Source organism: Bubalus bubalis, chromosome 18 (genome assembly GCF_019923935.1).
Source record: "Bubalus bubalis isolate 160015118507 breed Murrah chromosome 18, NDDB_SH_1, whole genome shotgun sequence".
Taxonomy (NCBI): Eukaryota; Metazoa; Chordata; class Mammalia; order Artiodactyla; family Bovidae; genus Bubalus; species Bubalus bubalis.
The window spans coordinates 52,843,542-52,865,568 of record NC_059174.1 but is presented as its reverse complement, the minus strand read 5'-3'; the positions used below and the strand labels follow the sequence as shown (position 1 = coordinate 52,865,568).

Sequence of the window (22,027 nt, the reverse complement as noted above, 5' to 3'; positions counted from 1 at the left end):
CTATGGCATCTACTTTAGGGTGTTAGTATGAGCTTTTCTTGAGTTTATATGGCTGGCATTGTAAGCATTCCACAGATATTAGCTGTTCTTCTGTATTGTTTGACCACGTTTTGAACTCAACAAAAATTAAGTTGCATCTTTTCCAAACAATATCATATTCAGATGTTACAAAATATTCCATTAGAATGGCTACATTACATTCTGTATTTTATTCACTGTTTTGTATAATGTTGCATCCAGTAGGTTTTTGCATAAGAAATGTCAGGAAAGATATTTGCCACAGTTTCAGAGTTCACTTTTGGTGAGCGGATCAAGGACCCTGGTGGTTCAGAGAATTTTGAGTCCTCTACCTGTGGGTTGTCACATGTGTACATATTCAAAGTTTTACATTAGTGTAGTTCAGACAGATTCCTTATAGTTGGATATTTTAAATTATTTCTACTTTGTCAGGATTGCAAGCCCATGCTTTGAGCGTCATCTCTAGATTTTTATTAATAGTATTATAGTCAGACTCATCACGCACTAAATCTCCTGAGTTTTTTCAGCCAGTCACAGCCATCCATGTACGAGGATCTTTCTCCTTTTGGTCCCAAAGACTGCTCTCTCTGGAAGCCAGGGAGAAAGCCCCCTATTAACTGGTCCTCTTCTCTCCCTCGTTAGATGTGCTGTGGGAAGAAGGCAAGGCAGCCTTGGAGCAGCTGCTCAAGTTCATGGTGCACCCCGCTATCTCCTCCATCAACCTGACCACAGCCCTGGGCTCCCTGGCCAATATTGCCCGCCAGAGGCCCATGTTCATGTCAGAGGTGATTCAGGCCTACGAAACCCTCCACGGTAGGTTGGTGCCCTCCCCTACTTCCCCTGTCCACAGACCAGTCTCCTCTCTTCTGAGAAAATGTGGGCTAAACAGCAGGCCCCTAAAGCTTTCATCATCATCAGTCTAGTAGGTTATGGACATAAGGAAGGATTCTCTAGATGAGACACATATCTTTCAGTGATTGCATTTGACAGACACGTGGTTCAGAGCTGCTTTAACATTGAGGTATGTGTGGGTGAAGTGACCTGGTGTCTAAGTACTTTAAAATACTCCAGCTCTTCCCGTCTCCCCTAAAAAAGCAGGGAGGATAGATGTGCCAAGATCAGTGAAATGTTGATGGCTACATGGTGATTCATTACCCTGGTCTCTCTACTTCTGTGCATGTGTGAAACTGAAAGGTATGAAGCTGAGGCGTGAGTGTGTGAAGATCAGGAGTCCCTCTCCCTCTCCTGGCTCTTATGTGTCTCTTCCCTAGGGTAGCAAAGATGGCCCCCAGTTGTTCCAGACTTACATTCCATCTACTTGGCAACCCCATGGGAAAGCGAATGTCTCCTTCCCAGCCATTCCAACAGAGGTCCAAGGGCTCATTGTTTCTGATTGGCCAAGAAGACATTGTGAGCCTCTCCCCCAGCCAGTCACAATGGCCAAGGGATTGCAGTGTTCTTACTGGCTCTGAGGCTCTTGCCCCCTTGGACTGAGAATGGAGCCAGGGTGGTTCCCTCAAAGGAAAACGGGAGTGTTGTTGGCTGAGGAAGTGGGAAAGGATGCTGGGCAGACACGATTGCAGGCATCCTCTTTTGCTGTGGAACAGGGGAGACTCACCTCTCAAGGTGATTGTTACGACGTTTGAAGGTCATTCTGGTGTCAGGGACCAACAATGAACTGTTGTGGCAGCTCAGTTGAAACATTCTGCAGGTGATTACTGCTTTCCCTAGGACAGGTGCCTTGGAATTTCCAGACCAAAGGTAGAGGGAGATGAGACTTAATGTTTAATAAAAGGGAGGCTGGGTTTTCTGTTTTAAGGTTGACTAATACTGAGGGAGACCTCTCAAGGGAATATCAGCTTGTACAGGGGGAAGGCCATACAGTAGATCTGAGAGTGAAGGAGCTCTGCTAGGAGATGTCCGCCACCACTGCCCAAGGTGGGGCTTAGGAAGTCAGGTGGGCAGGGCCCCATGAGCTCTGTCCACAGCATAAAGCTTTTGCTACTTTTCTCGCAGCCAATCTGCCCCCAACGCTGGCCAAATCTCAGGTGAGCAGCGTGCGTAAGAATCTCAAGTTGCACCTGTTGAATGTGCTGAAGCACCCAGCGTCCTTGGAGTTCCAGGCTCAGATCACCACCCTCCTGGTGGACCTGGGCACGCCTCAGGTGGAGATCGCCCGCAACATGCCCAGCGGCAAGGATGCCCGCAAGCGGCCCCGAGACGACTCGGATTCCACGCTCAAGAAGATGAAGCTGGGTGAGCTGAGGAGCCGGGTCAGGCCTGGCAGGAGGTGATGGCAGGGACTGACCATGTCCAAAATGTCTAATTATTTACAGGAAACTGTAAGCTTAATTTACATGATAGATTATATTGTATAAATATGATGACATATAATAAGTGATGTCAAAGTAAAATTATTAAAGAATATAATATACGCAAAAGTAATTACTTAAGTTATACAGAAAGGAGTAAAATGAAAATAGTCTCCCTTTCATCCCTCTCCCCAAAAGTAACAAAACCACAAGTATTAACACTTAGGTTTTCTTTCAGAAATGCCTTTGACGTGTAGAGTTCTCCTTTCCTGTGAAGTAATTTGCGAGGGGGTGGGGTCGGCTGTGCTGCAATACACAGATCCCATGATGCTCCCCCCCCCCCCCCCCCCCCCCCCCGGAAAAAAAAAGAAAGGATGGAATTTTATTTTTGTTTTTTTCATTTTGAAAAATAACTTATTGGGTATGAAGATTGAGGTAGAGATCTATCTGTTTTTCTCCACCTATCCACCTAATTTTTTTTTTCTTTATTTTGGCCACTCCTTGTGGCATGTGGAATCTTAGCTCCCTGACCAGGGATTGAACCCACAGTCCCTGCAGTGGAAGCAGGAAGTCCTAACCACTGGATCTCCAGGGAATTCTGTAAATTTCTGATAGCAGTTTTCTAAAAAAAAATCACATCAGTGTATGCCACCCCAGCAGTGTGTGAGTGCCAGATACCCCACTGGGTAAACCCTGGGTATAAATGGTATCCTTGGTTTAAATTTGCTTTCTTGCCTGTTTTGGAGTTAGGCTGTGCATTGTTTTACATTTATTAGCTGTTTGCATTTATGTGAAGTACCCATTCTATTGGGCTGTTCAGCCTTTTGTAATTGAATTGGAGGTGCCCTTGGTTAATGCAGGGTATCAGCTCTTTGTTACATGTGTTCCAGACTTGACAAGATTGTGTAACATGTCATATTTTTGCCTTAATCTACTTAAATCATTCTATTGAATGTTCCAGCTTTTCCACTTTTATAACTACAGCTTCAGGGAACATCTTTGGACACAAAGCTTTTTCTCTAAGGTTCATACTAAATTAGTTTTTTCCCTTGAGCTAGAACCTCTGTACTTGTATTCACCCAGCCTGTTCTTGATAGAAGTTATGTGCTGTATCTCTGTACTGTCAGTGTTGCTGTGAATTTGCTATACATTTTACTTTAGCTGTATCTGTAAGTTTTTAGGGTAGATCCTATAAGTGGAACAGCTGTGTTGAAGACGTAGACACATTTAAAATTTTGACGTACTATCAAACTGCCCTTCCCAAAGGCCATACCAGTTTACACTTCCACAGTTAGCACCCCCGCTAACAACTGTCACTACTTTTTTTTTGTCCATCATATAGGCAAATTTGTTGTCTTATTAGGATGTTTTACATTTTCTTGATTTCCTGTGAGGCTGAAGACTATTTCAAAGATAGGTGTTTTTAAACAATAAAGCTCTGTGAGCTTATTAGTTAACCTTTTTGTCTTCTTGGAGCTTAGTGTGATCAGCCAGGCTGGTGTTTCCATTTCTCAGATGAAGAGAACTGAGGCCTAGAGAGAGGTGGGTGGTTCCCCAGGGTCACGTGACCACACTGCTCCTGTTTGCTGAAGCTGCTTCGGGGCAGGGACCACCAGGGGTACCTGAGAGGAGAGAAGGGCCTGGTGCTCCCTCCAGAGAGCCAGCATCTTGTCGTCTCCTCCGTCCCAGAGCCCAACCTGGGGGAAGACGATGAGGACAAGGACTTAGAGCCAGGCCCCTCGGGAACCTCGAAGGCCTCAGCCCAGATCTCAGGCCAGTCAGACACAGACATCACAGCCGAATTCCTCCAGCCTCTGCTGACACCTGACAACGTGGCCAATCTGGTAAGGACACGTAGGGGCCTTCTCCCACAAGGCAGGGAGGAAGGGTCTCCAGTCTTTCCCTGCCTTTCCGCTCCATGCTGCCCACCTTCTGCACATAACATCAGACCTGAAACACTTCTGTTTTCAGTCCACTGGGCCTTCCTCACCTTGGATGGACCTCTTCTAAGATGATCTTTATTCCTTCAAGAGGTCACTTGTCACACCGCCCACCCCCCAGTCATAGTTCCCCTTCAGGTTTTCTAAGTCTCAATCTAAGACCCACCCACTCACTCTCCTTTCCTTTGCAGGGAGGGCCTATTAGGTCTATTAACTGGAGCATCAGCCCCATGACTTATTCATTATTTGGTGTGGGATTGGCATTGGTGGGGTGGGATGACCAGTGTTATTTTTAGATTTTCAAAGATGTCCTGCTCTGAAGTAACAGAACCATTGGTTTTAGCTGATGAGGCAGTTGGAATGGGGGAGGGGCGAGGAGGTGGGAGGGTGGTGGTCCTCACATCAGTCTTCAGGCTGTAGCAGCACTGAGACCTTTTTGCTGGACCCTCCTGGAGAATATCTCTTCCCATGCTCGACGGCAGTCACCATCAGCTTTCCCTTCTCTCTCCCTAGAGGCTCCAAGGGGGTTAGTTGCTGGGCAGTTGGGGCAGCAAGGAGTTTACTCTCCAGCTCACATCTCTTTGGTGAGCTCCAGGCCTGGGTGTCTGGCCACCTGCATCTTTCTCTCCTTGAGTGTTTTACAGGCACCTCAGACTTAACATGTCAAAACTCAACTTGTGAAACTTCTCCTCCCACTCCAGCACAGGCCCATGGCCCCTCCTGTGTTCTTAGCACACATGCCTCTCGTCCCCACACCAGAAACTTGGAAGTTCAACTCTTTGCCTCCGCCTCCCCCCAGCCCTTCCCCTCTTCCCCAGCCCTGTGACTGACCCCTGCTCTGTCCAGGCCCTGCCCTCTTCCCACAGAGGACCACTTCTGGCCCTGCCTTCTACCCTCCCTGCGGCAGCCAGAGGCATCTTTGTCAAGTACAAGTCATGAAGCCCCCCTGCTCAGATCCCTGCCAGGGCTCTCTGCTTCCTTCCAGATAAAACTTAAATTCAACTTGCCTTAGGCCCTGTCTGATTTGGCTTCCATCAACTTGTTGTATCTTATCTATCCCCGTCACACTTCGGGAAATTGTCTTTTTCAAATTATTAGCATGTAGTTGTTCATAGGATTCTTTTACTCTCGTAATACTTGCTGTCTCTGTAGTAACATGCCATTTTTTTGTCCCTGATACTGTGTCCTTCCTCTTTATTTTGTATATTCTTGCCATAGATTTGCTTGTTTTAAGCCATTTCAAAGAGCTGGCTCTTAAGTTTTTGATCATCTTTCGTAACCTTTTGTTTTATTTCTGCTGTCTTTTTTTCTTTTTTCTTTGTTTCTGCTGGCTTTCTTTCTTTAATGTTACTTTCTTTCAGTGTTTTTCCCCAAAGGTAGATGCTTGGCTTATTAATGTTCAGTCTCTGATAGCTCAGTTGGTAAAGAATCCGCCTGCAATGCAGGAGACCCCAGTTCGATTCCTGGGTTGGGAAGATCCCCTAGAGAAGGGAAAGGCCACCCACTCCAGTATTCTGGCCTGGAGCAAAAGAGTTGGCCACGACTGAGTGACTTTCACTTTCACTTTTCTTCCAATGTAAGCATTTGAGGGTCCAATTTTCCATTTAAGTACCATTGTAGCTGTATCTTCCATCTTTTATTTCATTATCTTTCTCTTGTAGTTATTATTTAAGAGCATGCATTCAAACTTCCAAGCCTGTAGGGGGTTGAAGTTATCTTTTGTTACCGATTCCTGACAGACGTGGATATGTTGTTCTATTAGGGTACTGATTTTGTGTTTGTTTGTTTTAAATCAATTTCTGGCTCGTTATTATACTCTGTCGCTGAACCTCCTTCCACTCTCTGGGCAGAGTACCAGCTCTGGTGCCTCTCAGCCTTCTCCCATGCCGTGCCCATACCTGGAATTTCCCCACCCACCTGCCCCCACCGCTGCAAGGCCTCACTCTGTGTCAGTCTGCTTCCGGCCCACCTCTCAGTTCCCAGCCTACATGCCACCGCCCAGAGGAGCCAGAGCGGTCCTTGGCCTTCCTGGGGTGACGCCCCCTTTCCCTCTCTTGTATGCCACCCACGCTGCATCAGTACTCATTTTCTCTCTCACTCGCACAAGAATCTGCTCCATGAAAGGCGGACCAGGCCTGTCCGCATCACTGCCATTTTGCCAGCATTGGCCTGGGTGTGGAACCAGCGTCCGTTGGGTCAATAAGTAAGGAAGGTTCCTGGCATCTCGCAGGTCCTCATCAGCATGGTGTACCTGCCCGAGACCATGCCTGCCTCCTTCCAAGCAATCTACACCCCAGTGGAGTCAGCAGGCACCGAAGCCCAGATCAAGCACCTGGCTCGGCTCATGGCCACGCAGATGACGGCCGCAGGACTGGGGCCAGGTGAGTGCCACAGGGAGCTGACCAGGGCCGGAGTTGGCACTGTGGCCACTGGGCTCTCCTTACTAGAAGAGCACCTCTTTGTCGAAGTGCAAATGGAAAACCATATGAGATCTTAGATGTCAGTAGTCACAGGTCCCATAGATAGAGTGAGTGCTCAATATTTTCAGGCCCTGGGCTTTGAAGTCGAGCAGACCTGGGTTTGAGGTCTGAGAGGACCCAGACTACCTCAGCCACTTAGTAACTGTGTCTTTGGTCAAGTTACTTAACCTCTCCAAGCCTCGGGTGGGTTCCCATTCTCACAGTGCTGCTGAGGTATAAATTATGTACAGTGAAACTCACAGCTCAAAGTGTACAACTTAGTGGATTTTCACAAAGTGAACACGCCAGTGTAAGCACTACCCAGGTGGGGAAGGACTGTCAGCAGCACTCTGGAAGGTTCCTTCTTGCTCCTTTCCAGTAGAGACTCAGTGCATCCCCTGTCCCCACTTCTGTCTCCATAGGTGAGTTGTTTTAGTTTTGAACTTCATATCAGTGGGATCATAGCCTCTGGCTTACTTTAAACTCAGCATGTTTTTGAAGTTCATCCATGCTGCTGTGTAAACCAAGCATTTATTTTTTACTGCTCATTAGTCTTCCTTTATGTGAACAGGCCCCCATTTGTTTATCCACACTCCTCTGTTGACGGACCTGTGGGCTCTTTGTACAGTTTTTGGCTGTTATGAGTAAAGCTGCTGTGCCCTCATTTGTGTTGAGTTTATACGAAGCAGTGGGATTGTTGGGTCTTGATTTGGAGCGTGTTCAGTGCTGTTTGAAACTGCTCATCAGCTTTCTAAAGTGGCAATACCTGGTATTACTCTGACCAAAATACAATGACGTTTTTTGTTTGAACCTCAATCGTTTTATTGCAAAGTGGGGATGAAAAATGTTCCTGCTCCAGAAAAGCATTTTGCAGAATTTTTTTTCACTAAGTTTTTGCTTTTTTGGCCATGCCACAGAGCTTGCAGGATCCTCATTCCCCAACCAGGGATCCAACCCACGCTTTACAGATTGAAATGAGTTTCGGGTGTGCAAGGCTTAGAGTGGAACCTGGCCCACAGGAGGCCCTTGGGTGGGAGCAGGTGGTTCTGACACACCAAGAGCCCGTTTGCTGCCTTCCCCCTCAGGCGTGGAGCAGACCAAGCAGTGCAAGGAGGAGCCCAAGGAGGAGAAGGTGGTGAAGCCAGAGAGCGTCCTGATCAAGCGGCGCCTGCCAGCCCAGGGCCAGGCTATCTCGGTAGTGGGCTCCCTGAGCTCCATGTCCTCCCTAGAGGAGGAGGCACCCCAGGCCAAGAGGAGGCCGGAGCCCATTATCCCCGTCACACAGCCCCGGTGAGTCCCCTGACAGGTGCTGGTGCAGGAAACTGGGGCCTGGTTTTGGTGTGTATGTGACAGACGGAGGCAGATAAACAGAGATCAGTCTGGGCCAGGATCTCAGATTCCAGAGTCAATGCCGTAACCACTGAACCTTATCTGCTGTTTTCTTGTATATAAAACTACTGTCTTATATCTAAAATGGGGCTGATCATATCTCTCTGTCTTTGAGGATGAGAGAGAATTAAATGAGTTCACAGTGCTGGTTAGAGGATTAAATCAGATGGCTCTTGGGTGGACAGTGATCATGAGGTAAAAATCACTTAGCGTGGTCTCTAGCACGTAGGAAGTGCTCCTGGTTGTTCCCATCATTGTCCCCATCATCACCTGCCTTACAGACCACAGAATCCAGCCTCTCCCTGCCCTGTCCCCAGCCCAGGCTCGCCAACAGGGCCTGACCTGCTGCCCTTCCAGGCTCTCTGTTCGCCTTGCTCCCTCCTCCCGTCACACCAACCTCATGGTCGGCCAAGCATGTCCCCACTTGGAGGCCTTTGCACTCCCTGTTCCCTCTGCCTAGAGAGCTCATCCCCAGACACTTGCGGGTCTGATTCCCTCACTTCATTCAGGTCTCATGTTGTCATCCGTTGCCTGCTCCTTATAGCAGCCTCCCCTCAGATACCATGTACCAAACAGAACAGCATCCTCTGCCTTCTCATTGCCCTGCAGTGCCTCGGGGTCACAGGGGAGTTGGAGGGACAGTGTGGGGTTGTCTCTGTATGGCCTGGGGTGGGGCCCGGGTTCCAGAAAGGACGTTCGGAGTCACCAAGTCCCTGTCCCTACTCTCGCACATAGGCTGGCGGGTGCCGGCGGGCGCAAGAAAATCTTCCGCCTAAGTGACGTGCTGAAGCCCCTGACGGACGCACAGGTTGAGGCCATGAAGCTGGGCGCTGTAAAGCGGATCCTGCGGGCCGAGAAGGCCGTGGCCTGCAGCGGGGCCGCCCAGGTGTGCCCCCGTCCTCCCAGCGCCTCCTCCCAGCCCCTCTCTCCAAGAGCCTGCCGCACGTCCCAGCAGAGAGACGGGCCTCCGGGTTGACCCTCCCTGGCTCCAGACCCCAGCACTGCCGCTCACCGGCCGCTTCTCCCAGCCTCACTCTGACCTCCCGTAAGGCAGATATGCTAGCAGCAGCTCCTCACAGGCAATGTGGAAGAAGACGTGTGGACACGCGTGCTCTGTCCCCCAGCACAGGGTGGCTGCAAGGAAGAGCCGCCTGCGCGGGCTCTCAGGGTGCTTGCTCTTGCTGCGGTTCACAGCATTCTTGTTCTTTGGCCGCAGACACACTCACACACCCACACCTGCTTTTAAGTCGGATTCTGCTGTTTGCTGGGATTGCAGCCTCAGTCAAGTGAGGCTGTTTCCCCAATTTTTGAAGTTTAGTTTTAGTTAACCAAATAGTATATGAACATATGCTTTCTGTTCAAATTATTTCCAGGCCATAGAGGGACCATAAGTCTTCTTTGGCCCCCATCTGCGAGCCATCCCCCTGACAGAAGCAACCAACAATCATACTCGGGGAGTCCTTCAGGATCATTTTCTGTGAACTCAAGATAATACTCCTAAAAATTTAGATATTTCTATTTTAGATGCACTTTAGATACAGTGTAGCTATTTGTAATTTTATATATCTATGATTTAGATATTACTCCTAGAAATTCTAGCTGTTACTCCTAGTTTTGTTACTGTTTTCTCCCTTTGCAGTTTTTTTTCTTCATATAAAGGAGACCTCCTGAAAATACGGTTCTTCGGCTTTCCTTCCTCACTTAACACCGGGTCTGCGCTGGCTCCCTGAGGCTGGGCGGGAGCAGACGCAGGGCACGGTGGGGGGTGCCTGGCGTTGCCCGCCCCCACCCGGCCACCCACGCCACCACAGATCCTCACTCCCGTTTCAGGTGCGCATAAAGATCCTGGCCAGCCTGGTGACGCAGTTCGACTCGGGCCTGAAGGCCGAGGTCCTGTCCTTCATCCTGGAGGACGTCCGGGCCCGCCTGGACCTGGCCTTCGCCTGGCTCTACCAGGAGTACAACGCCTACCTCGCAGCTGGCGTCAAGGGCGCCCTGGACAAGTACGAGGACTGCCTCATCCGCCTGCTCTCCGGCCTGCAGGAGAAGCCGGACCAGAAGGACGGGTGAGGGGGCGGGCCTGCACCCGCCGTCCTCGGGTCCCCTGGCCGTGTCCTGCCTTTGCTTTCTGGGCTCCGAGCAGCTCTTCCTCAGCACCGAGTGGGTCCTCCACGCGCCCGCCCCGAGCCGCCACCTCTCCCCGCCCTCCCCACGCACAGAACAGGTCTCTGCAGTGTCGCCTGTGCCCCGCTCTGCTGCTTGCTCTCTGACCGAGCTGCGGCACTCACCTCTGGGCCTCCGTTTTCCCCCATGGTGTGCTGGCAGCGCCTGCCCCAGAGGCCCGTTCCGGGGGTCAGCTTCTCACCACCCCCATCTCTTGCCTGAATTGGTTCTGTAGCTTCCTCCTTATTCTTGACCTCCAGCGTATCCATTCTCCAGCAGCACAGGTGACATTTGATAATGTAAAGCCTCTTATTTCCCCACTAAAAACCTTCTGTTCTCGAGATAAAATGCGACTTCCGTAATAGGCCTTGTGAGATCTTGTATAATCTAGTCGCCACCAACTCTCTCAAGCTTTTTTGGCCTCTCTGCTTTTCCCTGCCCACCCCCCACCCCCTGCCCCAACTTTAGCCGCACCAGCCTTCACATGCCAAGCTTGGCACTTCTCTGTTCTCTACCTGGGGTCCTCTCCACCTACTCCTTGTATGGCCAGCTATTTCTTATCTACCAGCATTGACTAAAGCATCTCAAAGCAGCCTTTGGTGGTCACCGTGTCTGAAATACAACACCCTTCCCAACTCCCCTCTATCATTCCCTCCTATTGCTGTTTTAAACAAGCTAGGAATCCCCATTGGACAAAACTGAGTTTCAGAGAGGCAGTCTCTGCCCATATCACCACCCCCTCCCCAGGCAGCATTTGAACCCTACTCTGTTGCTTCCAGAGCTCTGTAGCTCTGTCCGCAGGGGGTTGAGTGAGCGCTCTGTCAGGGATCCTGCCAGCTCTGAGCTGCAGTCAGCAGAGGGGGGAAGCCCAGGGGCCTCTCCTCTGCAGCTGTACCCCGTACCCCCCACCCTGGCAGGATCTTCACCAAGGTTGTGCTGGAGGCGCCGCTGATCACCGAGAGCGCCCTGGAGGTGATCCGCAAGTACTGCGAGGACGAGGTGAGAATGGGCGCGGCTGGGGCCATGCTCGCTGCAGCCTGGGGTCGGGTGGGGGGGGTTCTGTGAGGGACGCGATCTGACTGAGGCAAGGGAGACACCCCAGAGGCACACTGCGGGTGCCCTGAGCTCTGGCTCCCCTCCTTCCTGCCGCAGAGTCGCACCTACCTGGGCATGTCCACTCTCCGAGACCTGATCTTCAAGCGCCCATCCCGCCAGTTCCAGTACCTGCATGTCCTGCTAGACCTCAGCTCCCACGAGAAGGACAAGGTGACCCCTCACCCCTGCTCTGTGCTGGGTTACACTCAGCCTGTCCTCTGTCCCGAGTAACCAGCCCCGTCTTTTCCACATGCCCCTGAAGGTTTCTGGGCCTGCTGCCCTTCTTGTGACAACTTGGTGGTGGCGGCTTTTCCATTTTTGATGGCACGAGGCTGCTTAGAATGTACATAGACACCACCGCCCCCCCAGCCGGAATGGCAGTCCATTTCGCTCTTGGTCTGCCCATGTTGGTGCACCCCCTCTTAAGGCCTGGTGCTGTGCTGGGACCTGGGGGGGCACTGACCAGGAGGGGAGCCATTGTGATCACATAGCGAGTTCAGTGCCTGGAGTGGAGTTGGGTGTGCAGCCAGGGAAGGGAAGCGCTCTAAGGAAGACTTCTGGAGGAGGGGTGGTGTGAGCCAAGAGCTGCACTGAGTGGACGAGTGTGCCCTGCACAGAGGGTCAGCGTGTGATTGAGAGGCTCTCGGTCCATCCCTGCTCCTGCCTGCCGCCAGCTCCTTCCTGACATCTCATGGCCATTCACTCAGCAAGCCCTCCCTGCTGGCTCAGCCCCGTGGTACTGTTGGGGACAAAGCGGTGCCCAAGCGGGCCCTGTTCACATGGCCCCCAGCAGGGGATGTCTGAGCGAAACAGGATCTAGCCAGTGACAGGCATGCCAGCAGTGGGAACCTTTTGTGCCAAGTCTCAGAGCTGGGGAGAATGTGGTCACTTTTAAAAAAGTGAGGGCTTCTCTGGTGGCTCAGACAGTAAAGTGTCTGCCTGCAATGAGGGAGACCTGAGTTTGATCCCTGGGTTGGGAAGATCCCCTGGAGAAGGAAATGGCAACCCACTCCAGTACTCTTGCTTGGAAGATCCCATGGACGCAGAAGCCTGGTAGGCTGTAGCCCATGAGGTCGCAAAGAGTCGGACACAACTGAGTGACTTCGCTTTTTCGAGCAACTAAGGAAAGCTGCTTCCAGTTGGAGTGTAGCAAGCAAGACAAGAATGAACGATAAGAGATGGGATGGGGCAGGTAGACGGTGGGGTGGTACAGGGCCTTGAGTTGGTCCAGAAGCCTCTCTCCCCAACTGGTAACCAGCCTTGGGCACGGCAGCTCAGCCCCGCCGGGCCTTTCTCAGACCTCGGCTTGTTTCACGCCGATGCCGCCAAGCTCAGAGCAGTCATCCTCCCCCGCCCTGTTCCTCAGGTGCGTTCCCAGGCCTTGCTGTTCATCAAGCGCATGTACGAAAAGGAGCAGCTGCGAGAGTACGTGGAGAAGTTTGCCCTCAACTACCTGCAGCTCCTGGTCCACCCCAACCCGCCGTCGGTACTGTTTGGAGCCGACAAGGACACAGGTTTGGCACAGGTTCTCCAGAGGTGCAGTGAGCTGGGGGACAGCCTGCTGGGGGAGACAGCCAGACAGCAAGAGCTTGAACGCGCTCAGGTGGTGAAAGCAGGAGCCTGTGGGAACCCAGAACGGGTGCCTGGCCCAGCCTGAGGGGTCAGGGAGAGTGTCCTGAAAGAGGGGCCAGCTGGGCTGGAAGCCGAGGACCAGGAGAGTGAGCCAGTGATGGGACTCCAGGAAGGGCCAGGCAGGTTCTTTGCAGACCATTCCCTTAGCAGAGCTCCGGGTCCTCCAGCATTGCAGACCGGGAGACCCAGGCCCCCAGGGAAGGGCCCATTAAACTGAAAGGTTCTGGCTGTGGCAGAAAGCAGGGGGCTTCTAGGAGCACAGGAGCCCCAGTGCAGCCTGGGTGCCGGGCCAGCTTCCCAGGAGGTGTGCTGGCTCTGTGACCCTGAGGTGGTGCCGAAAGAGGAACTGGGGGCTTCCCTAGTGGTCTAGTAGTTATGACTGCATGCTGCCAATGCAGGGATCACAGGTTCGATCCCTAGTTGGGGAACTAAGATCCTGCCACACAGTGAGGTTAAAAATAAAAAAGAATTGGGCACCAGGTTCCAGGCAACAGAGCAGCATGTGCACAGGCTCCAAAGTGGGGGCCCCAAGGGAGCATCAGAAGGAGGCTGTGAGCCCAGCACACACCCCCGGAGGCAGGGCAGCCCTGAACAGGAGCTGGCAGGGAGAGCAAGGCAGGCGTCCCCTGAGGGTCCCGGATGGTGGTGAGAGCGCTGAGCAGGGGAGGGGCAGGGCCAGATGTGCTCTTGGGAAGATCCATCTGGGTTGGTGGTCAGAGGAGACCAGATGGGAATGTAGGGCAGAAACTTCTAGAAGGGGAGCAGGTCTGGTTGCACCCCATTTCCCAAAGGACTAGCTTCCTGCCCTGGGACAGTTTGCTTCCCAGGCCCAGCTCCCACTCCCTTCTGTGCCTGCCGCCCCCCAAGAAGAGCCAGGCGCTGGGCAGGGGCGAGGGGGAGTGGGGCCCATCTGATCTTCACCCCCCACACCCCTGCCCTCTTAGAGGTGGCCGCACCCTGGACCGAGGAGACGGTGAAGCAGTGCCTGTACCTCTACCTGGCTCTCCTACCTCAGAACCACAAGCTGATCCACGAGCTGGCGGCCGTGTACACGGAGGCCATCGCTGACATCAAGAGGACAGTGCTGAGGGTCATCGAACAGCCGGTGAGGCCCCTGGCCCGCCAGGCTCCGCCCACTGGTGGGCGGAGCCGAATAACAACTCCAGCCCCGCCCTTGCCCCTCCCCTGGATGTCCTCCCCCTGCTGAGTGCTGAGGCTAAGGGTCATCACCCCCCGACCCCCCTCTTCCATCCACTCCTGAGAAGACAGCAGGGTAGCCCTGTAGTTAAGAGCTTCCAGTCGGACAGACCTCAGTTCACATTCCATCTCTCCCCTTCTCACTGCGTGACCTTGCACCAAGCAGATAATTCAGACCAGCAAGCTTGTTGGAGCGATTCTGTGACCTCATGCTCGTGAATACCTGTGTCCCTGTTGTCATGTATGAGCCGTCTCTCCCCTGCCTTGCTGACAGGAATCTTTACTTGTCGTGGCCCGAGTCCTTCCTGCTCCTCTCTGGAGCCACAGGGTCACACACAAGAGAAGCAACGAAGTTACAGGCTGGCCTGTGAAATTCAGAATGTCTATTCTTCCCTTCTGTCGCCAGATTTGAAACTGCTGTTCTCTATCTCTGTTCCTGACATTTTATTACTGAGAATTCCACCGTAAACCAAAAGAGAAAATGTGGCAGGTTAATTCCCACATACCTGCCTCCCGGAGTCAGTGGGCCCTTACCTGTAACGTGGAGGTAGTAATCTAGTTGTGAGGAGGAAGCAGATTCTTCTCCCCATTGTCACGGTGAGCCCACGGGACTGTGAGCTCCTGGAGGGCAACGACTCTCAGCTCCACTTGCAGTTGGGAAGAGGAAGGGACGAGCCCTTGACGCCTGGCCCTCCTCCGCTCCCTGTGTTCGGTGCCCGTGGAGGGGTTAGGGGGAGGCTGCAGACGCAGCAACAGGTCGAGCCCTGATGTGAGCCAGCAGCAAAGCTGGCACCCGGGTGGTCACAGGGAGGTGGGCAGGGGTCACTTATGCCTGCAGAAGCAAAAAAAGTCTTCACCAAAGAATTGAAGAATAGCTTGGGCATCAAAGGTCAGGTTGAGTCCCAGAGGCCAGGCCTGGCCTGCCTGCTGGGAGGGCAGCATGATAAGAGTGCAGGAAGGCGCTGCAGGAGCCTGTGTGTATATGAGGTCGGGTGGAAGAGACCTGGACACTTCTGCCAGCCCTGCCCACCTTCCCCAGATTTCCCCCACTTCTCTGAAGCCTGACACCCATTCTTTTCTCTCTCTGCTTTATTGAGATACCACTGATACACAACATTATCTTAGCTTAAGGTCTACAACATAGTGATTTGATACATGTATATATTGTGAAATGATTATTACCATAAGTTTAATTAACATCCATTACCTCAAAGAATTATTGCTTTTCTACTAACGAGAATATTTGAGATCCGCCCTCTCTTGCCAGTTCCTCCTCCAGAGTCCCAGCGTCCCGCCAGCTGCCTGGTCTCTGACGCCTCCCCAGCTCTCCCCCTGGGCCCCCATGCCCTCACACCGCCCAACGTCTCCTCTCTCATCTCTCGCCTGTAGATCCGGGGGATGGGCATGAACTCGCCAGAGCTGCTCCTGCTGGTGGAGAACTGTCCCAAGGGTGCGGAGACACTGGTCACACGTTGTCTGCACAGCCTCACCGACAAAGGTGCCTCCCGGGACCCCATCCTCCTTCCTTTTCTCCTGTCCAGGCCCTCCCCATTTGCCTTCTCAGGACCTGGGGATCAGAGCCGCTGGGTCCCTAGACGCTTGGCCCTCTTGTGAGTCTCTCCCCATCCTTGGGCCTCAATTTCTCTGTGCACAAGAGTACACTGCTAAAATGCATTTGAGAAACCCAGGGGCCAGGGATTTCTGCTCTGAAATGGAGCAGTCCCCGCCCCTGCCACACACCCACCACCATTCGTTTCTCCTCCTCAATGTCCACCCCACCACCCCAAGCCCCTGAGCCTCCTGCTTATTCCTCCGCCTGCAGTGCCCCCGTCCCCAGAGCTGGTGAAGCGGGTCAGGGATCTCTACCACAAGCGACTGCCAGATGTCCGCTTCCTCATCCCAGTGCTCAATGGGCTGGAGAAGGTACGGAGCTGCACGCCTGGATGCCCCCACCCACGGGGACACGCCTGGCAGGGCGGGGAGGAGGGAGGCTCCCGGGCACCCTGTGAGCACAGTCTGGGTCTTGTCTGGGTCAGTCTCAATTTGGCAAGCCCCGCCCCTCTCTGAGCCTCAGCTTCTTCCTCTTGTGAGTGAATATCCCAGTGATCCACCACCGCCGCCCTCCTCCCCTCTCCTCCCCTCTCGCCCCACCCTGTACACACGATCGTCCTGAGAACCAAGTGGAGCCACAGAAGCAGGGCAGGGGACACCTCCCCTTGAGCGTGTGCTTCCCCTGCCCCGGTCTTGTTCCTCCCAGGCTGTGGGACCTCGGGTGAACCTCCATCTCCTCTTGTAGGAGGAGCCATCAAGCTGGCCCAGGGGCTCGCCTGGGGGTGATAAGGCTGGGGCTGGGTCAGGCCCAGTGAGCTGGGAAAGCTAAACCTTGAGGACCAAAGAGAGGGAGAAGGGGAAGGCACTGGGCGGCTAGGTGAGGCCAGAGCTTGCCCCTCACCGCCGCAGGGCGAGCAGTGGGCAGGCTTATCTGGAGTGGGCAGGGGGTGCATCTGATCTGCCCTCCTCTGTCTTGCCCTTGTAGAAGGAAGTGATCCAGGCCCTGCCAAAGCTTATCAAGCTTAACCCCATCGTGGTGAAAGAGGTCTTCAATCGCCTGCTGGGCACCCAGCATGGTAGGTGATGTGCTCGCCTCCCCACCAGGGGCCAGCTCAACCCTGGCCCTCGTTTCCCTCCCCAGCAGTTCCCCCAGGAGACCCCACCTCAGGTGCAGGAGGAAGGGGTCCGGGAGGTGAGAGCTGGGGGAGGGATGCCACCACCTTTTGGTGGGGGGTGTTCATCTTGCTCTCTGAGGCTGCCATTCAGACTTGGCGACATCTTGACATCTGTCCCAAAGCTCCTAGGCCACCCTCCCATGATACTTGGGTGATGGTTTCATCCACATTGGGGACAAAACTGTGGGACTGAGGGCTGACTCTCTATAAGCATCTTCCCTTCCAGGACCTCAAACACGGGCTCCATCCCTGCCCTTCCTCAGGTCTTGCCTGAACCCCTCCAGCTGTGGGTGAGGGGCCTTTTGTTCGAGTTTGGACTCGCCCTGGCCCAAAAGAAAGAAAACTTTCAACCTAGACAGACTACCAGATGGCATAGGGTAGATTCCTCAGCCCTCACCCCAGGGGCTGGAGCTAGGGAGGGTGGAAGCTGTCTGTTCCGCACGTGACTTGGCGGCTCAAAACATATGCGCGAGTGTCTGGGACCCTCGACACCCCAGCAGAAGAGTGCCGTCTCCCCCAGCCTCGTGCCCTGTGGCGTTCAGCCCGAGCGCTGTGTGCAAGTCTGTTGCCTGGCCCCCTCTTGTCCTGTCTAGCAGGCGCCCCTGCGCCTCTGCTGTGCTGGGGACCTGGGATGAGCTCGTCCGCTCCCTGCCCTTGTGGGTGCACAGCCTGGGCCGGGACAGGGGAGAGTGGCTGAGTCGCAGGAGAGGTGCTGGGGGCCCAGTGCGGGGGCGGGGGGGCCCAGTGCAGGCCTGAAGGCCTCTGGTTGGAGTGGTCACCAGCCCCGCCTCACTGGGGCGCCTCCTGGTGCTCTCAGTCTCCTCCCGCCGCTCCAGCCCTCTGTACCCCTAATCCCAGAGGGCGCCTTGTCTTCCTCTGCCGCTCCCCCAGTCTAGGGGGGCTTGGACCTGTCTCAGGCCTCCATACTGTCTTCCTCCTCCTCCCCCCGCTCCCCGTGCTGCAGGTGAAGGGAACTCAGCCCTGTCCCCCCTGAACCCTGGAGAGCTGCTCATCGCCTTACACAACATTGACTCGGCAAAGTGTGACATGAAGTCCATCATTAAAGGTGAGGCACACCCCCCCACCCCGCCCAGACCCCCTCTTCAGTGGCCTGGCCATTGCGGACCCGGGGAAGAACCTTAGGCTGGAGTCAGCCCCCTGTGGAATCAGCCAAGTCGGAGACTGTGCCCCCCGCAGCCCCGTCTCAGAGCTCCGGATGCCAGCGTCGCTCCTTTCCATCCCTCCTCCTCTCCTCCTCTCCTTCCTTCCTCCCCTGTCCCATCTAAAGAACTGATGCACCCCCTGTGCACCAGCACAGAGCAGTCCTCAGGAAGGGTGGGGGAGCTCTCCTCCCCAGCCCCCAGGGGCCTGAGGAGTGACAAACGGGAGAGCTGAGCCTGGAGAGCGGCCCGAGGCAGTAGGTGACAACCTGGCCAGCCCCCCACAGTGAACAGTTCCCTAATGACAGCCTGTCTGTTCACCTAGCACTTAGTCTGGGCCGTGCTTTCCCAAGCGCCTCACAGGCCCACCCACCCAGCCGCACCACTCTGTTCCTGGTAAGTATGCTGACTTCCGTTTTGTAGTCGGAGTGGAGGTTCCAGAGAGGTTAAGTAACTTGCTCAGGGCCACCCAGAAGCTAAGTGGTGTAGTGGACAAAACAGAATCGGAAGTTGGGGGACCCGAGTCCGAAACCGGTTCTGCCTGCATATGGCCTCCTGGGTCCCAGGGCGATCCTCCCCTCCCTCCTCGGCGCGCCCTTCCCTCCCTCCGCTCCCCTCCCCTCCCTCCCTCCATGCTCCCCTCCCTCCCTCCATGCTCCCCTCCACGTCCTCCATGGCTGCTGGTCCAGAAACCGTGCTTTCCCACGGAGGCAGGAGCCCTTACTGTTCCCTGCTCTTCTCAGAAGACAGCTGGCCTTGCTTCCTCCTCTCTCCTTTAAAAGCAGGGAGGGGGTTTTTCCCTCCTTGCTAGTGTCTTGTCCTGCCTGAAGTAGCTTCAGTGACATATTTCCTAGTCTTCCTCAGCAGATTCTCTCAGAAACCTTTAGGTCAAGAGAGGAGCTTCTGAAAATACTAAACACACGCTACAACTGAGGGAACTCAGGCCTCTAGTGGACGCGGTGGAGAGTCTCAAAGCTGAGGCTCGGGAGTGGTCGTCTTACACGCCCTGGCCCCTTAGGTGACCTCTGGAAGTCATGAGCCCATTCCCAAGGACAGTACCCACACGTGACCTTGTGTACCATTTGAGGGGACTCAGATTGTGCTAGCATGGCCTGGTTCTGGAACTGCAGAGCGGCCCCTGGCTGGATCTGGTGGTTTGGGGGCGGGGGTCTGGTCAAGAAAGGAGGTCAGGCTGGAACCGTCGGGCCCCGCCCACCACTCCGGTGACTCCCGTTCACAGACCTGGGTTTGGTCCTTGATCTCACACAAGGGAGCCGGGGCCCAGGGGGAAAGGGCTTGACCACAGGTCACCCGCGCAGCCAGCAGCCAGGCCCTGGAGATTTTGGCAACGCCCCGCGTGGTTCTCCCTAAACCCAGGCCCACGCGGAGCCTCTGTATTGCTGCGCTCTCAGCAGCCCTTCAGCTGGTCTCCCTACCGGCTGTTCATCCCAGAGCACGCTTCTCTGCTGAGGCACCCATGCTTTTCTCCGTTGCACCAGTAACCCTGCCTGACTGTTAGCTCCAGGTCCTGTTTTGTGCCCCATTGGACTCCCCACTGTCTGACAGTATAAGCAGTCATCACTGGCATTCACTTCCCTTAAACCACCCTCTCTGATGAGTTTTTCTATAGCTGGACCTGCCCAGTGGACTGGCCCAGCGATTAAGACTCACTGCACACCTCTGCTCAGCCCTGTGCTGGGCCCTGCTGAGGATATGGCAGGGATGGGGACAGTCCTGGCCCTGCCCTCCCCGGGCTCACAGGCCATCCCTCCAGTAACAGTCCAAAGTGAGCAGGACTGGGGCAGGGGACCCCCTGACTCTCCATTGGGTGGGATGTTAGGAACGGCTTCCTGGAGGAGGGGACACCTGAGCTGATACCGCAGGATGAACAGGGGTGAGGAATGAACAGGATGAACAGGAGAGATGATCCCTGCTAGCAAGGCCTGGTTCTGGAACTGCAGAGCAGACCCAGCTGGATCTGGTCGAGGATGGTGGTGGGGGATGGAGTCGGGCTGTAATGGTGTAGGCCCTGCCCACAGCTGGTCTCTCATAGACCCAAGTTCAAGTTCAGACTTGCTCTCTTGAGGGCCTGTGGCAGTACAGGGTCAGGTTGAGCTTTTGAAAGACCCTCTCAGGCTGCTGTATGGAGGGTGGATTAGAGGGTGGGTGGGAGGCCCAGGAGGAGGCTGGAGTGGAACTGAAGGGGAGGAGAGGGAAGAAGGCTGATTTTGGAGGCTTTCTGGCAGAGCAGGCAGAAGCCAACAGCTACCTAGACGGGAGGAGGAGGAGGAACAGCCTCTGTTTCGGGCGGGTCCTCTTGCACTTTGTTCACCTTCTGTGCTCCCTGCAGCCTAGGTGCCCTCCCTACCCCACCTCCAGCCTCCTCCCTGCCTATCTGCCTGCAATGCCTCCAGCCTCCCTCTCTTCCTTACAGGAGCTCCCCAGCCCACATTCTTTATAGGCACCCACCTCTGTTCTCCATTAGCCTCTCAAGGATTGGGAGGCCTCTCTTCTAGCTCAATAAAGACTTCCTGGTTGACAGACTTACCTGGCAAGTGGTGTTTGGGGCAGAAGGGGTTCAGAGGCAATTCCCGGAGTCTCCCCACTAACAGTGGATCCGAGCACCACTGATCTCACTGATTTGGAGTCCCACAGCGTGCTCCTGAGGGGCCTGTCCTTGTGGGTGCTTGTGCTGCACCAGCCCCTCTCAGGCCCTTCCTGGTGCTCATCGTATGCCCAGACTTCCTCCTCTCGCCCCTCCTTCGTGACTCTGTGGACTGTGACCTCCATATCCCCCCAGGCCTGGTAGCGCCCGAGCACCAGCACGAGCCTAGTGCACTGGGTTGAGAGCAAGCAGTCTCTTGACCAGTCTGCTCATGGAGACCATGAGCAGCATGTCCCCTGAGGGACTGCTTATGGAAGTCACAGCTGCTTCCTTCCAGTAGAGGTGGAGGTGCCACGCCATCCCAGTCCAGCCACAATGGGGCCCCAGGGGTAGGCAACATATCTTTCTCCCCTCACCCTTTCTGGCCGTTGTTCTCCAAGAGAAAGGACCAATGTCTTCCCATGGCCCCGTGGGGCTTCCAGGAGATGGACGTGTCCTCTCCCTTACCCCAGCTCCCAGGCTTTCCAAGGATCAGACCACAGTGTCCACTTCTGAGTGGGAGGGAATCTGTCTTGCCTGGAGCTTCAGGGAGCTGGGGCTGGGTCTCACCTCATGCGGGCAGATCACAGGGCTGAGGCTTTCTAAGGGGTGGTGGGACTCCCACTTCCCAGGGGCTGCTGGGCAAAGGGGACAGGTCCCCTCTCCGCCTCCTCGCAGCCACCAACCTGTGCTTTGCGGAGCGAAACGTGTACACGTCGGAGGTGCTGGCCGTGGTGATGCAGCAACTGATGGAGCAGAGCCCCCTGCCCATGCTGCTCATGAGGACCGTCATCCAGTCCTTGACTATGTACCCCCGCCTGGGGGGCTTCGTCATGAACATCCTGTCCCGGCTCATCATGAAGCAGGTAATCCGCCCCGACCACCCTGGTCTCCCAGGCAGGGGACTGCCGCAGGATGTGCTGCCAACAGACTTGAGGCAGAACCGCAGGCTTTTCCAGCCGGTTTGGCCCCTGTCCCAAGGGAGCGCTCATGCAGAGACACGCTCTACCACGCCGGGCAGACTGCTGAGACAGTACAGCCCTCTAGGGGTCACTGCGTCAGATGGCGGCAGGGCGGCGAGTGAGGCTGCTGGGTGGTAGGAGCAGACTCGAGAGGTGCTCATCCAGCAGGTGTGGCTCCCCCTTCAAAGTGTTCGTCACTTAGTTGTGTGCAACTCTTTGCAGCTGCTTAGACTGTAGCCCTCCAGGCTCCTCTGTCCATGGGGTTTCCCAGGCAAGAATACTGGAGCGGGTAGCCATTCCCTTTTCCAAAGGATCTTCCTGACCCAGGGA

General features: G+C 54.6%; 1 protein-coding gene across 7 annotated transcripts in view; it reads left to right on the top strand.

Moving 5' to 3' along the window:
* Positions 1-22,027, top strand: part of SYMPK (symplekin scaffold protein) — a 33,299-nt gene that overhangs the window by 9,382 nt on the left and 1,890 nt on the right. For 6 of the 7 annotated variants that reach the window (XM_006067486.4, XM_006067483.4, XM_006067484.4 and 3 more), the window contains 16 exons: positions 661-831; positions 2,035-2,274; positions 4,020-4,174; positions 6,501-6,651; positions 7,815-8,019; positions 8,854-9,004; positions 9,949-10,184; positions 11,199-11,280; positions 11,434-11,547; positions 12,743-12,890; positions 13,953-14,113; positions 15,595-15,703; positions 16,028-16,128; positions 16,742-16,832; positions 17,896-17,997; positions 21,414-21,601. In XM_006067486.4, coding sequence (XP_006067548.3) covers positions 661-831; positions 2,035-2,274; positions 4,020-4,174; positions 6,501-6,651; positions 7,815-8,019; positions 8,854-9,004; positions 9,949-10,184; positions 11,199-11,280; positions 11,434-11,547; positions 12,743-12,890; positions 13,953-14,113; positions 15,595-15,703; positions 16,028-16,128; positions 16,742-16,832; positions 17,896-17,997; positions 21,414-21,601 — 2,405 coding nt within the window. Of the gene's footprint in view, positions 1-660; positions 832-2,034; positions 2,275-4,019; positions 4,175-6,500; positions 6,652-7,814; positions 8,020-8,853; positions 9,005-9,948; positions 10,185-11,198; positions 11,281-11,433; positions 11,548-12,742; positions 12,891-13,952; positions 14,114-15,594; positions 15,704-16,027; positions 16,129-16,741; positions 16,833-17,895; positions 17,998-21,367; positions 21,602-22,027 lie in introns of all 7 variants that reach the window. The other variant, XM_044930769.2, reaches the window with a different exon arrangement.